Here is a 15,646-nt window from a genome sequence, read left to right as displayed (position 1 = left end):
TGTCAGCATTTTGGGTGAGAGATGATATTATTATTTGGTATATGGTAAATAAAAGAGGACCAAGCATGGATCCCTGTGGTGCACACATGCTAATGCTAGGGGGACTTGACTTGGAGACTGCTGGAGATGACGGTCCCTCCTGAGCTCTACCGGAGAGGAAGTCATTGAACCATTTAATTGAAACACTCAATCCTTGAATTTAGAGCATGTTACTGTTTAAAACCCTGGTGTTGTATGTGTTTCAGACAGGGGCAAGGTATTGGAAAGGCTCAAGCGACTGAAACATGAAAACACTATGAATCCAAACCTTTTGCTTTAGATGATGATTTTGATTTCTGATTCTTATTTAACTCCGGCCATTCCATTATGTGAAGATGACCCGTGACCTTAACCAAGAACCCATTGGGCTAAATGGAAATTAGGGGGAGGGGGATAAACAAAAATAACAAAAATGAAAAAATCCAATTAAGGAAAGAATGCTTTTAAATTTCCACTAAAGAAAATGGTCAAATTGACCCAATGTAATATGTGGATAGTGTTTTGTACATTCGGTTCCAAGTGTGAGTGGGTTCGTGAGACGCACGTTCACAACAAAGCAGGAGAGGGGCTGGTGAAGCAGGAGGTGGAGGGGGAGACAAGAGACATCGGTGCAGGTGTCCTCGGTTTTATTTCCCCGCTGACAGCTCGGAGACAGGAGCCGCAAGGAGCCTAAGACGGAATGAAAGCTGGTGAAATAATAAACGTCTGATCTGCCGAGAAAGAGCAGCGGAGGGAGGAAGGATGCGCGCGTCTGGATGAGAGACCCCCGCTGGGCGAAGACGCGCAGCGGAGGCTACGTGTTAGCTGAGCCGTGAAAAAAAAAAAAAAAGCTCCGAGGATGAGGTGGAGGAAAATGATCACATCACCAGCGATCACCGGTTCACACGCATCCCGCTCGGATTAGAAATCTGCATCTGTCTGGACATCCCGAGCTCGGTGTTGATCGGCTGCCTCCACCTTCCAGGTTTTCCTCCGACAGATGTGGGCTGCATCAGGGACGGAGGCCTGCTCGGGATACATCGCGATGAGCAGCATTGATCGTCCCCAGCATCACGGGCGACTCCTGGATGAGTCTGCTGCACCGTTTCCACACGTTATGGACGCCTTTGCCATCTTCAGGTGAGATGCAGCCGATGTGAGCGGAGCAGCGTTACTGCAACACGACCCGAGCTGCTCTATCTGCTCCATCACGATGATGGGTCTAACCTGACTCTGCTGGATGTCACTCCCTGGCACTGCTGCGAGTATGGGCACAAATATCACCGAGGTTCCCTGGGAGCCTGCTTCCGCCCCTGATTCCGCCCAGTACCCGGTGTGGTCCACCACGGCCGGTTGCGTGGTGAAGATGGTGCTCATATCATTCATTGTGTGTGTGTCCTTGTTCGGGAACGTGGTGGTGCTGCTGGTGTTCCAGAGGAAGCCTCAGCTCCTTCACGTGGCCAACCGCTTCGTCCTCAACCTCCTGCTGGCCGACCTGCTCCAGACTATATTGGTCATGCCCTTCGCCATGGCGGCCACCGTGCCAGGTGTGTGGCCCCTGGATGTGCGACTGTGCCAGGCCCTGGTGGTGCTCATGCACCTTTTCGCATTCGCCGGGGTCAACACCATCATAGTGGTCTCTGTGGATCGCTACCTGGCCATCATCCACCCTCTGTCCTACCCCACCCGCATGACCCCTCACCTGGGCACCAACCTGATCATCTGCACCTGGGTGCTCAGCTTCTTGCAGAGCACGCCGCCTCTGTACGGCTGGGGGGCCATCGACTTTGACCGACACCACAACATGTGCTCGGTGGTGTGGTCCTCCAGCCTGACCTACTCTGCCGTGGTGTCCGCCTTCTCTTTCTGGCTGCCCGTGCTCATCATGCTGGGATGTTACTGGATGGTGTTCAGGGCAGCTCGGAGGCAGAACGCTCTCGTGCACCCCATACAGAAGCAGTCCTACACCCAGCCAGCGCCGCAGGACTCCCAGGGTCCCGGCAGTCCACAGCGGCAGCCCCAAGCCCAGCCGGCGAGTTCACCGGAAGGCCCCTACGTAGCCAGAGGATGCCCTGTTCGGGTCAGGCACAGGCGCTTCCACTACCACTGCAAGGCCGCTCGGGTAGTGTTTGTGATTATGGCCTCATACATCCTCAGCATGGGGCCTTACAGCATACTGAACACAATATCTATGAGCTCCAGGGCGCCTGTGCCCCCCTGGCTGTCCTCTGTTGCGCTCGTGCTCTTTTTCTTACAGTGCTGCCTGCACCCGTACATTTACGGTTACATGCACCGCAGTGTGAGGAAGGAGTTCCTGGCCCTGCTCTGCGGGTCCTTCTGCAAGCAGGGCCGTCCCAGCCAGAGCTCGGCTGTGGAGAGCTGCTTCACCACCACAGAGGGACGCTCGGGCCCCCACCCTCACCTGCCCAGCCTGGCCGCCCGGGTCCTCCCTCTGCGGACCTGGGAGGAATGCACGACCTCCTCCACCCCCACTTTTGAGAGGAAGTCCAGGGACAGCCGCAAAGACACGGCTTCCACCAGCATCAGCTCGGAGAGGGAGCTCACCGTCCACAGCAAACAAAGCACATGAACGGCCTTGAGAATTTGGAGCAATGTCCTCATACAACAGGGTTATTCATTAAGAAGTTACTTGCATTAGGAACAACAACTTGACAATGTTTTTCTTTTCTAACTTGATGTCAGATGTATGTAATGGGGGGGTAAATTGACCGTGTAAAATAAATCTCGGTCAAATGTTGAGAAACATGTTTTATGTTTTGTCTCATTAGTTTAAACGTGTGCAGTTATTATACAATAGCTACACAGTAAAACCAGAAACAACATTTCATTTGTATTTTAAGGTATTTAACCTACAAGTCACTTATTAATACCATTAGGGTTTTTGAACTGCTGTGATTTAGAAAATATCACATTGGATTTGTGATGTGTGATCACTTTTTATTTATTCGGGTTACAGAAGTATTGATCTGCAGTATCTACGCAGCTACTCGGTCTCCATTAATCCTTTTGTGTGTGTGTTGTGTTTGGAGTCAGAGGATGTGCTGTGTACCTTGTGTTGAGGCGAGCGAGCGTCGCCTGCCACACAAATGAACTCAGGATCTGTTTTTGGAAAAACTTCGTGGTGCCCTTCTCTGTTCTTGAGCAAGTGGAACATGTGCGTGTTTACGTCCTCGTGTCTGTAACTCTTCTTAGTCTCAAAGCGCCTTTTGAGGAAATGACTAGATCGGTGACGCATTGTGCCTGTTCAAACACACAAGGGTTGGTGGATTGCTCTCCTTGATGGGATGGATAAACAAACCAGTTTGACTTAACCTCTGTTTCCTTTAATTCTAGTTCAAATGATGTGGGAATTTTTAATATATATCGGTCCGGAGACTGTATTTTCTGCCTTTGTGATGTCAGCCTTTCTTTGAGGAAGTACAGTGTTATTGTTGAATCAGTGCAGTGCATAGAGAACAGGGTATATACTCCAGTGGACCAGTTATTTAACGTAGGCCACATTGTATATATATATAAACCAGTGGCGTATAAATATATGAGTTTTCTTATGTTCCTCTGAACACATGTATATTTGTAAAGATCCCTCCTGATAGAACCTGCCCTCTCACAGCCAGAGAGGATGAACAGCTGCCATGACTCATCTCATAGAAAGGCGAATCCCTGAGCTGATTGTAGATGATGTGTCGCCAAAGGATTTCACAGTTGCACGACCACATTATGTGCATTATTTGAAAAGATTGTCCGGTTCTGTGGTCCAGTTTTTATAACTTTTAAATGAATGTTTTATTATTAGGATCATGATTGATTTATCGTACTTGACTGGACTGCCATAGATTTGAGCCTGGAGTCATTCAACAGTATTATAGCTGACAATCAAGCTTGTACAGCAGGTCTGACACGTTTCTCTGTGCAAGACAAAAAGTGACACAACAGTGTGTGGAACAGTTTATCATCAAATAGGAGAGTAGTAATGTTTTTTAAGTGCTTTAAAATGACATTGTGATTTCTATCGTGCTTTTGCATTATTTCTGGTTTTCATCAATCAACATCACACGTTGTCTGTTGTTTAATAAAAGTGAATTATATGTATTATGTGTCTAAGTGTTGTATTCAACTCAATATACCAAGTAGTCCTAGGTGTGAATGTGAGGGTGTCAGGTTGTTGTTGTCCCCACAAACAAAAAACAGACTTTAGATAGCTAAAGTCTAGCAGGATCTGTGGAGTGAGGTCTGGTCGAGTCACCAGGCAAAGCATCTACATCAAATAAAGTGAGGTTCATTTTAAATTTGGAATTACAACAGCACTTTAGGTTTTTAAGAGTAATTTTTTGTATTTGTACTGAACTTTCTTTTCATTAGTGTTGTATATATTCTTATTTTGTTAATATGTTACATATCATTTTTTTATCAAATTTGAGATGAAGTTCATCGGTTTTAAAAGTCAACCCAACAACTTCAGGAACATTTAAATGGAAATATAAATCTTCAAAGCTACTTGTCTTTATGTCACTAGAGGTAACATACCCTATATTACCTCATACATATAGAGTAAGGGACTTGGTTACAAGTGTATAAAATGATCATATATGTAACCAGTGGCTCAAAAAAGAACATGGCCTTCACTTTGAATTGACTGCATTTATTTGTAAAAATGTTACCACCTGGGTGATGACACCACGCTGCTCAAAGCAAAAGGCAGCAGGGTTTTACGTATAGTTACAGTTCAGCAAACTGCTTATTAATATCTAAAAGGGTGCATCTGTACTGGATCAGTAAATGAACGGACTGCATTATGATTTCACTGGGGGAGAATCTCTCCTGAGATTCTTGACGTGCAACACACTGTAACTGCAGCATATTCTTCAATGATACACGTTTGCTTCTTAGACGAGTGTGACCTTTGCTCCTATGCAAACTTGAGTATAGCAATCAATTACAAGAGAATAGACATGTGTCGTAGCAATGTCAGTATTTTATATGATTTCTTAACTACAATACAAGCTGATAGTTTAAAGATTTAAAGCCCACCCTTTACCTGAAACAAGAAATTAAAGTTCCTTAATGGTGACAATCTTTAAGTAGCATCTTTTCACACACACACTCGTTCTGTACAGTATATGTACACACAGTTTTTTGCATTTCATACAATATAAGTAATGAATAAAAAAAAGTTTAGACATTTAGAAACATAAAGAAAAAGAAAAAAATCAAAAATACAGGGCGAACACTTCATCTTCTGTTAAAACCCACCAAAACAAACTGCTCACTATGAGAAACGAGATCATTGGAACCCACACTGATTTTAAGGCTCCACTCCAAATATTACTGGTCAACAGTGAAGACAAAATCACATATATACTTAAAAAAAAAGAAAGAATAGCAATGTAGGTTTAAAGCACAAAAGAGGACGGGCTCTGCTCTTCAGGTCTCTCTATTATAAGTGATGGTTTCATTCAGGTCCATTGAGACCTCTCTATCACACAGGCAGCACCGAGGAGGCGAGTGCTGCGACAGCAAGGAGTCAGTCTTTCCCTCAGTCCTCTAGTCCACCTTGACCACACTGTAGATCTTATTTACAAACCAGAAGCAGGCAAAGAAGCCAATTGTACCTGAGAAGAAAAGGAGAGAGGTTACAGGACTGATCTGATAAATGTGATTACAAATTATAAAAATAACAAAAAGCACATAAATCCACCAGCCACATGAGCGACAATAAATACGAGTAGAGCACAAAGCCGATGTTAGTCCACATGGTAAAAAAAATGAATGTACTTTAAGAGCATGAGCATAAAAGTGTGAATCTTTACAACCGGTTTGCTGTCAGACCAAAACCACATTCCAACCCAACTTTAAAAATAACTTTCAAGAGGGAGTGCCAATCTGCACGCCTTGAAATCACCCCAGCCCTTCACTCTGTCAAAGACAGAGGGAGCGAGAGAGCACGTTTCCCTGAGCTCCACCAACTTTGAGAAGCCAGATTGGTCAAAATCCTGGATCAATTCATCCGGGTGTTAAAGTCCAATCTGACTGCTCGATGGGGGCAACGCAGCCCAATCCGAGTGAAGTTGTGATTAGAGTTGGAATGAGGTATAAGAAACAAACTTAATAAAAATAAAAAAAAACTTAAAATGGGAAGTGAGAGAGGATTATTTAGATCAAAACTGGAACCAAGGATGGGAAGTGATAGTATTTTCCTTGAATCCTTGGATTACTTCTTGGCAATAATCTTTTGACATCTCGTTCCCTTGCTACTTACGACTCTGACTTAAGATAGTGTCAAACTTTGTAGCAGCGACATGTGGGGACTACGGGCTAACTGTTATCTGGCCTAATGACGCTATAACACCATAAAGTGTGTCATCGTCTGACATCTCGGTGAGCCTTATATTTTCTGGGTGGCATGAAGACCAGGCGTGTGTTTGCCAGTTATCTAGTCCTGTATATTATCCTCTTTCGGCACATCCCTCATCTCGGCTGAGTGGGAGTGCATGAGAGTCGGACGGGGTCGGACCAGAGAGTGCCGTTACCATGTCAACATGCGTCAATCTCGGGATCTTTTAACATGGAGACGAGCACGGTAACAACGTTCTACTCATTGTAGCTCCGTGATAATAATGCACGTGGTACATAGATCTGCACAAGCCGAGTCACTTAGCTTGATTTCAGGTGCAAGCAGAGGAAATGTGTTTGTAGAGCGATGATCAGGAATCCTGAGTGTTTATAGGCTTATTATTATCCATGAACCCTAGTGATTGTGGTTCCTGTATCGTTTGATGTTCAGACCCCCCCCCCCCCCCCCCCTGCAGAACCAGGCCCTGGCTTGTCAAACAGCAGGCGACAGAAGAACCGACCCAAATAAGTCTGCAAAAAACTAGATCTGACCATCAGGGACTTTTATCATTCTAGTCTCATCTCCTAAAGTCCTGGAGATTTTCATTCAACTACAAAAGGACTTAAGAATGAGAGTTTAAATGGGACCTTTGCAAATAAATGCTCTTGGCTTCATCTGACATGGTGCTTTTATTCTGCCAGTTTAGAAATGAGATGGCAAAGGCTTCTATTTGTCTAAATGACAAGCAAACAAATGTTTCAAATAGGGGGGAATCCCTCCTGCTCAAATTCTCAAAGGAACAGGATGGAGATCCTGAATCTCCATAGTGTACATTATGTGCACTTCACAAACACAGCTAACAATATAAACTACACAGCCCTGTCTGCATCTGACACGTAGTGCTTTCACACATGCACTGAAGTCTGGATCATTTGAAAAATAACTCTAGAGCTGCTGAATGTGAAAACGTAAAATTCTGTTTCTTTGAACATTTTCTGGAACTTTTCCTGCCAGCTCCATAAATTACATGTCCAGAAAATTCACGATCCAGTGAGCATGTCAATAAGGTTTTTAAACACACAACAGACTCGAAACTGGAAGAACACTAATATTTAGGGACGACAAAAAAGGTGGCATACACTTATACAAATATGACAAAGATTCTTATGGCATAAGGACTTAAGGATTTAAAAAGCTGCTAAATGTCCGGACGCAATCTCCCTAACATTCTCTGGTGTTCATGTTAGAAAATGTCTATGCAGTACGACACAGAGCTTCTGCACAGGTCAGAGGGATATAGTCTTTGTGGAGGGTTATTTGTAATTTTTATATAAAACTGAGCCCACAAGTAGAAGCAACCGATCACAACATGATATCCAGGTGTCATTGCATAGTGTCAACACAAGCAAAGCTGACAAGTCACTGAACCCAAGGCCTCACCTGTGAAGAGGAAGAAGATGAGGACCATAATCATAGTGTATCCAAAGTAGAGGAAGGTGCTGGCCGCCCCTACGATTTGTAGCTTTGAGAAGAAGTAATGCACAGCATAGATGAACAGATAGACTGCTGTGAAGCCACTGGTCAGGAAGGAGCGCCACCACCAGTGGTAGTCCTGGAAACACATGGCAAAATAGGACAGGTTAGGATCGAGCATATGAGGATGTTCCAATTTTAAATCTGGACCAGATGAGTTTTCCATTTCATATCCGTGTCCCTGTATAAACGGACATATATTTAGCAAAGAACAGGAGAAACATGAACAAAGAACCAACATCATAGTATTTTAAATCTCTTTATTTTGTCCTTGTAAAATGTTTGATGACTCATCCTGCACTCAGGGGCTGTAACTAATTTTGAGTCTGGAGAGAATGCACTGCAGGCTTCAGATCTAGGCTAAAAAAAAGATATGGCCTCACTCCAAATCAAAGGATTTGATCATGGTCGTCGTCTTCAGTTAAATACTCAGGCTTAGGCGGTGGCGCCGAGTCCTCAGCAACAAAAGGCATGTTTTTGTCACGACTCTCCATGTTAAGCTGTGAGCTACTATACTAAGTCTTGTGTGGGGGCATAAAGCACGTTCAGCACTACGGCTGTAGCCCCATAGCTTCATCTTTTACTGCAACTAGCTAAATATACTGAAACAAATGGTGCTCTGACATCTGTTTCACTAGATTTGTAACAATGTGTTAATAACTCATATTAATATAATTCCTTTTTCTAAAAACGCTCGATAAAAAAAAAAAACATTCTCTGTATAGTTACATACCTCGGCACATAGATGGAAGTAGCAGAGAAGAATTGTGGCCTCGGAGCAGGTGATGAGCAGAATAATGAAAACCAGGAACAGGAACCCAAACATGTAGTACATCTGATGAGACCTAAAACACAAACAACCACTTTAAGCTACACAAGACTTCCCGACAGTCCTGAAAAAAACGGATTCCTGTCTTCTTACCAAATGCTGTTGAGGATGAAGAAGAGCTGGATGAAGATGCAGCCAAAGGGCAGGATCCCGCCCATTACTATTCCCGGAATTGGTTTAGTAAAGAAAGACTGCTCAGGAATTTGACGGGGGATCTGGTTTGTTCGCACTGGTTGCTCAATTGCCTGGACAGGTGCGAAAAGAGAGATTGAATAAATATAATTCAAGCATGTGTACACGTTTCATCTACACACAGTCAGTCCAAGCAGGAGCGATTAATAAACCAGGAGGCCAAACTCACAGTTTTCTTGAATCCAAAGTAGGCACCAACAAAGGTGAGGGGCACAGAGATTCCAAACCACAGGGCCAAAATTGCCACCAGAGTACCAAAGGGGATTGCTGCTGAGGAACCCTCCCACCAAAGGATCAGGTTCATCAGGAAGAAGTCTGCAAACACAATGCTAGCAGCAGAGAGGATGATAAAAGGACAATGACAAAAAAGAAAGTTAATACATGCGAGAGTGATATTTGCAGTGTCCAAGGCATGACAGGGCTTATGTAGGGCAGTGTGTCTCATTCCAGCACTCGAGGACTGATATGATCCAGAAAACAATGGACAAAAGAACATAAGCTGAGCAAGCGAACATACCCTGGGCACAAGAGTGCTGTCAGCAAGACGTTTGTCTTCCACTTTTCACCTCCGAAAGCTGAGAATAAAAACAGATGGACGTGAGCGTCATGATAAGACATTGTCTGTGTTACTTGATTAGACTGGAACTAACGAATCTGTAACCGGTTTCGCTGGATTCTTACTTTTGTAAAGGCGCGCAGACACATAGCCAGCAGGGGTTCCCAGCAGAACCCAGAGGACGACACTGCACGTCATGAGAGCCCCTCTGTTGGCTGGTGACAGGAAACCCAGACAGGCCAGGACTAAAGTGGACAAACAAGTGACAGTTCTCCTTTACAAACGTTAAGGTTACCCGAGTCAAGTCCTTAAAATACCTTTACATGGAGGATAATGTATTTCAGACTCTCAACCACATTAAATATTTTTATTGGAAATTGATAAGTTTGGATTTAGAAGCTTAGCTGAGCTTTAATTTGCGTAATCTTGTTGTTTGACATGTCAGTTTTATTAAGGTTTCCACAGGAATTTTGTTTGTATACTCAATACACACAACACACTGACATACAGAACATTTAAAATCTGTATTTTGGTTTAGGACGGCACAGCAGCCTCTTAATGGAAAATTGAATGGGACAATTTCCAAACTTCTGTATATTGTTTGCTGTTCTGCACGAGTGCACAGAAAAGTAACGTAGTTTCCAATTCAATATATAGTATATGAGGTGAAACTAATGACAGCAGTTCATAATAATGACTGTTAAACAGAACTTACAGAGTGTGATGAAGGTCATGATAAAGATCTGGGTTCCCTGCCCAAGGAACACAGACAGCAACATGCCTTTCCTGGGGGGACGGAACACATCCCCGTGCACCTGCTTCCACCCGGACTCCTCCTGTGCATCCTCCTGAGAAGGGAGCCAGTCAGCCAGAGAGGCAAAGTTAGAATCAAGGTCAAAGAGCTAAATACTTTACGCTTGCAAATGACAAAAGTAAAAGGTTAACCAACCACCACCTGTGAGCAAAGTAAAACGAGGTTGAGAGAAGTTCACCAAAAGCTTGAAAATCTGGTGTGAAAACTCCTCGTTCTCGTCTCGAGAGTATCAGACCTTTTTTTTCATCAAACTTTCCTGTTTCCACACCACATTTTGAATTTTGTCCTAATGTGCAGATTTACTGCAATCACACACCCAAACACCCGATTCCGTTAACACAAAAAAAAGAGTTTTGTTTTAAACAGTTTTTCCATAAGCTTACATAGAGTAGAGGGTTTTTTTCCTTGGTCGTTGGAACCTTTATCAAGTCTCCCTGCGAAATGTGACAGAATATATATAATTCTAGGTGTGTGCGAGGTGGTATTAAATACTGCAGAAGTTAACCAATAACCATTTATCTCTGATAGCAATGGCCAGTCAACACTGAGTTACTGCCATGTAAAATAAAATAAGCACTTAAAATATGAGAGTTTTATCTAAAATGCCATAAATAAATTGGGACAGTGTGCCAAATAAACTACAAGCAGGGCTACAATTCAAAGTACCAGTAGAGTTGTTTGTTTAGGACTTCCGTGTTTATAATGATACAAGCTCTTTAGACTACCATATTTGCATGGGGACAAAATGGTGTCCTACAAATTTGTTTGGTTTCTTGTAAGACAAATGAAACTACAAGAAGTCTACACTTGTATGTTAACACATCATCTACACATTCGGATCAGCTCCAACTGAGAGGGACCTTTACCTGGTCCACCTGGTTGTATCTGGCAATGTCCTTGTGCAGGGTTCTCAGCATGATCATGGCCACCATGCCAGACAGGAAGAGGACAATGACGAGGGAATTCATGATGCTGGAGAAAAACAAACAGGACATATTATAGTATCATAGCATCAGCTGACAAGAGTGTTTCACTGGTGTACTGTGTGAAAAAATCCATCATACCTAAACCACTGGATGTTGGTATGAGGCATGGAGACCAGGATGTAGTCCCACCTAGAAGCCCACTTGATTGAATTGTCTTTCTGTAAATGAAATAAATGTATTGATTAAAGCACTGATTTGTTGTTACATTCTCTCTATTTTGTAGAAATAGTTTTGTATTAGTTACATGTAATTAGTTTTGTTATAAAAGTATTATGTGGTTTGGAGGCTGACCTCAAATGAGACTGAGTAGGTGTAAACTATAGAGACATCCTCAGTTAAATCCATAGGAACCTCCATCGGGGTGGTTCCTTCACAGCTTGGGTTTGCCTCATCTGCTTGTTTGATGCTGTTGCAGATAAAACACACAAAATCGTTCCGGTCACATTATTAATGAGGCTGGTATTACGTTAAAATTGTGGGTTATCATCCACCTGCCGCGTGTTGGGGAAGATTAGACGTAAAGCAAATCCATTGTATCTATTGCCAAACAATATTTACCTCTTTGGCTCCAGAGTGGCAGCGACAAGCCGGGCGCCTCTCCATCCCTCGGCTTCTCCACTGTGGTACTTGAGCTTTATGTCCACATGGTTGAAGACATAAAATGTGTTCTTCTTGTGGAAATCAGACTGAAAAAAAAATGTATGGTACTCAGATTTGTAAAACAATCGTATGCGAGTTGTTGTTTCTTCTATATTGAAATTGTTCAATTAGCGCAATTAAAAAAAAGATTTCCAACCTTATGATTATTTAAACTAGATAGAGAGAAGTGAAATTACTTCATCATCCTTGGACACTCGTGACAAATATGAAGATCTCACGAAACTCAGTATATCAGAATGAGTACCACTTCAATTGCAAGTGACCACTACGGGGAGAACTTAACATATAAAGGGAAGCACAAACACTTAAATCAAAGACAAAGACAAAATCAGGACTCACATTAATGACACAAGCATCTTTGGGTTTTCCCTCTGACGTGACAAGGCAGCCAATGGGGAACCCTGGGTTGCAGTACTTCTGACCGTCTTCCACATCATAGCACCAAGTCACCGGCATGTTGTCGATGATCCTGAAGGAATAATTGGTTAATCTCAGCAAGCCTCTTTTTGTTTGACGACAGCTTTTCTTTCCTGCGGCCATCCATATCACTGACAAAACTTTTATACTAGGATTGCTGCAATCCCAAGTATTTCATTGTAGTACAGTGCTGTGAATGATTTACTAACCAGTGGTGCTGGTAGTTCAACTGCATTCCCATCTTGAGAAAATCCAGTTTGGTAGCATCCTCCTGGGAGGCTTTGCTGTATTTCTTTGTGCACACTGCTTTGCATTTAACCTCTTCATTGAAGTTGAACTGGAAAAGAAGATCAGAGTCTTATTGCATCAAGAGAAGACATGCAAAAAATAGGCTTGGGATTAGGGATGGGAACAAAATATGGATATACAGTCGTCCTGACTCCTAAAATATGATGATCTATATGCTGGCGCCAAATATCCAGATTTTAATTGTGTATGTGTATTTTCTATATATCTGTATATTTCTTTTGAAGACTGAAAAAGTTCTGCTAAAGAACTGTTCTGCTTTCTGGACATTTGCATGTGTATGTTCATTCCACCTTTGAATGATGGCACATCTGAATATTGACAATTGACAGTGTTTGTGTGTTTCAGATTGAAAAGGCTCTGAGATGCGGCTTTATTCACTTATAACTTTACAGTCTCAGTGTCAAACTCAGTGATACCGACATTGCAGTGAACAAATCCAACACTTGACACCTTTGGGGAGATTCTTCTTCAGTTAGACAGATCTCATGATGAATGATGTATTATGTGGGCCATGTATCGTGTCTTGTAATGTATCATGTCACCCAACGATTAACACCTCTACCTATATTTTTAAAATAAATAAAAATGGTTAGGCAGAGCTGTTCCCTTGTGATCAGATCTCTCAGGGCAAATGTTGAAACCAGCTCTGACCAGACCCTTGGATTGTGTGGTAACACACCTTGTAGGGTGATGACTCGATTCGTTCTCCAAACAGCACCTGTCCAAGGTTCTCCGAAGGCCTCTTCTCCTTTGCATCTTTGCAAAAGTCGAACCTTTAATTAAATTCATAGATTGTTGCAGAGAATGAGAAGATGACAACGAGATGGGAAATATGTTCGTGTGACCAGCAATGGCACAAATAGCATCAAGCAGAATCCAGATAATACTTACACATCATACTCGTAAGGCAGGACCGACTCCACTGAGTCCAGGCGATTGACAAACAGCTGAATCAATGTCTGCAAAGAAGCAAAGAGTTTGTCTTTCATGTTCAGCAACTGGGTGGGATGAACCCTGAGCTACGAGTTAAACGGCTAAAAGCTAACTCTGTTGAAATCTGTACTAGTGTGGTGACAGGTTAATACTAGAAAGGTACACGCCACCGGCCACACACACGAAACAGAAACCTCATTTACTGCCTCAGCAAAGAGAGATCTAAGCGACCCTACGATGCATGGGAACACTCATGCTAGTGTTCCCGGTAATAGCCGGGGCCTACGGGGAGCACTGGTTTGCTAGCAAGATCCAGGAAGTGCATTCTATACGAAGACGCACATTCAACTGTTAGCACTAATACAAAAAAAAAACTCCACCACGTCAGATAGTGACTGTTATGGCGTCTCTGAGGGGACCTTACCTGGCAATCTTCGCCACCGTTGTCCTTATCACAGAAACTCACTGGGGCCAAACCCGGAAGATAGAACGCCGAGCACGAAGAGAACTGCGAGACCAGCAAATAAACCAGCGCCAAACCTCCGTGTATCCGCATCTCCATGTTTGCCGGCGGTTCTTCGACGCTCTGGTTGCGGTGGTGGGAGCAGAGAGGCTTCCTTCGTCTCGGGGGAGGCGGGCTGCTGCTCGCTATTCTCGGCTAACAGGCTGTTTGTGCTCGGGACGCAGAAGCTGCGCTGACCTGACAACGTTGATGACGTTCGCCTCCGACCCAGCCACGGCATCAGCCCCGGAACTGAAACATCTCATCCTTCAAAATTAAAGCACGCACTAAAATAACGACTTTAGTATTCTGTATTCCTCACATGCATACCCGGTTCTATGAATGCATCAACTCGTTGACTGTACATTTTGTTCGTAATATAGATATAAGCACTAGTCTTATTCAGTAACTCATCAAACTGTGCGACCATGCACTGGCAAGACTTTTAGTTTGAAAGTTGGGAAATCGGATGTCACATGGGACGTATTTAACGTCGTGGAAGTAAAAGTGACGTTTGCTTATCGATGTTGGATCAGTAATACAAAATTAGAAAAAATTGTTAAAATAAAAGCTGGTTTGTTACTGTGGATGTTGCGCGAAATATCACATCTATGAGGAAGCAAAACAGTAAAGGAAGCATGTAACTAACCTCATACAACCGAGCAAATCTTCTTCAAATGCTGCTTTGCCAACTAGAAAAACTGGAATGGGCACATTAACTTGCTTGTAACAACAAATTCAAACCAGTTTTTGCACCCGTATAGTGAATGAAGCTTTTGCACGTCCCTGTTTTTTTATAGCAAACTTCATAGATGCAAGCGAACTGTGTTATAATTCAAAGAAACTCTATTATTTAATGTTTATTTACAACAGGAGTGGATTTTCCCCTTCAGAAATCAACAAAAATATGCCTTGTGTAGCAGGTGTGCTCAAGCTCTAATCCTGTGGTACAAAAGTTGATATTTAGTGTAGGATGGAGTAATACTGGCGGACACTTGAAAAGCTAGTTTGGGACCTGCATAGCCTATAATTACAACCCCTGCTCCTCCCCAGGGGAAATTGTAAATGAAATGATGCCGGAGTCTGACAGGTAGTGATTGTAAAGATATAAGATTTGTCAGTGCAACCTTTAAAAAAGTACTTTCAGTTTACAGGCCTTATGAGGATGAATAAGGGCTAAAGAATCTGGCCCCGTGAAATTAGGCATTAACTTCCACCTGGCTGTACAGGTCAGTGCAGTCTTTTTTCTTAAAAAATCACTTGACATAAAAACACAAACTTAAAGTCGCCACCAACTCAACTCAGTCACTTTACTTGAGTGTTGCTCTGCATAATGTTTGCGGTCTTAATCAACTTCAAATGGGTAACTATATTACCCATTTGGGCATAATGTGCCTAGTTATTTGGTATAATTTTTTAATGACGTCAATGTCTTTGACCGATTCAAATTTTACTGGTAAAGAAATAATCCTGATTCTTAATTTTGGTCTGCAGGTGGCGGTGTCGTGCCGCGGAGCTCCTGGTCAGCCGGGAACATAGCGGGAG

At 43.1% G+C, this 15,646-nt stretch overlaps 2 protein-coding genes across 3 annotated transcripts; one reads left to right on the top strand and one right to left on the bottom strand.

The window, feature by feature from the left end:
* The first annotated feature begins 691 nt into the window (after positions 1–691).
* Positions 692–4,109, top strand: gpr101 (G protein-coupled receptor 101). Its single transcript, XM_062393938.1, has one exon. It carries the CDS (start codon positions 1,259–1,261, stop codon positions 2,606–2,608), a length of 1,350 nt encoding a protein of 449 aa, XP_062249922.1. The 5' UTR covers positions 692–1,258; the 3' UTR covers positions 2,609–4,109.
* Positions 4,110–4,662: 553 nt separating this feature from the next.
* Positions 4,663–14,317, bottom strand: tm9sf5 (transmembrane 9 superfamily protein member 5). 2 transcript variants are annotated; one of them, XM_062393657.1, is made up of 18 exons: positions 14,024–14,317; positions 13,558–13,625; positions 13,346–13,439; positions 12,567–12,694; positions 12,280–12,409; positions 11,839–11,966; positions 11,572–11,686; positions 11,359–11,438; positions 11,161–11,266; positions 10,678–10,728; positions 10,196–10,328; positions 9,606–9,725; positions 9,442–9,499; positions 9,094–9,253; positions 8,826–8,977; positions 8,637–8,748; positions 7,811–7,982; positions 4,663–5,648 (listed from the first exon to the last, which is right to left on the bottom strand). In XM_062393657.1, the coding sequence occupies exons 1-18, from the start codon at positions 14,159–14,161 to the stop codon at positions 5,581–5,583; spliced, it is 2,013 nt and encodes a 670-aa protein (XP_062249641.1). In that variant the 5' UTR covers positions 14,162–14,317; the 3' UTR covers positions 4,663–5,580. The 2 variants fall into 2 exon arrangements, with proteins under 2 accessions (XP_062249641.1, XP_062249642.1); XM_062393658.1 differs by lacking the exon at positions 10,678–10,728.
* Positions 14,318–15,646: the final 1,329 nt, after the last annotated feature.

This window comes from Platichthys flesus, chromosome 8, assembly GCF_949316205.1.
Source record: "Platichthys flesus chromosome 8, fPlaFle2.1, whole genome shotgun sequence".
Taxonomy (NCBI): domain Eukaryota; kingdom Metazoa; phylum Chordata; class Actinopteri; order Pleuronectiformes; family Pleuronectidae; genus Platichthys; species Platichthys flesus.
Note: the sequence above shows the minus strand (reverse complement) of the source record. Positions and strands in the feature narration are given on the sequence as shown.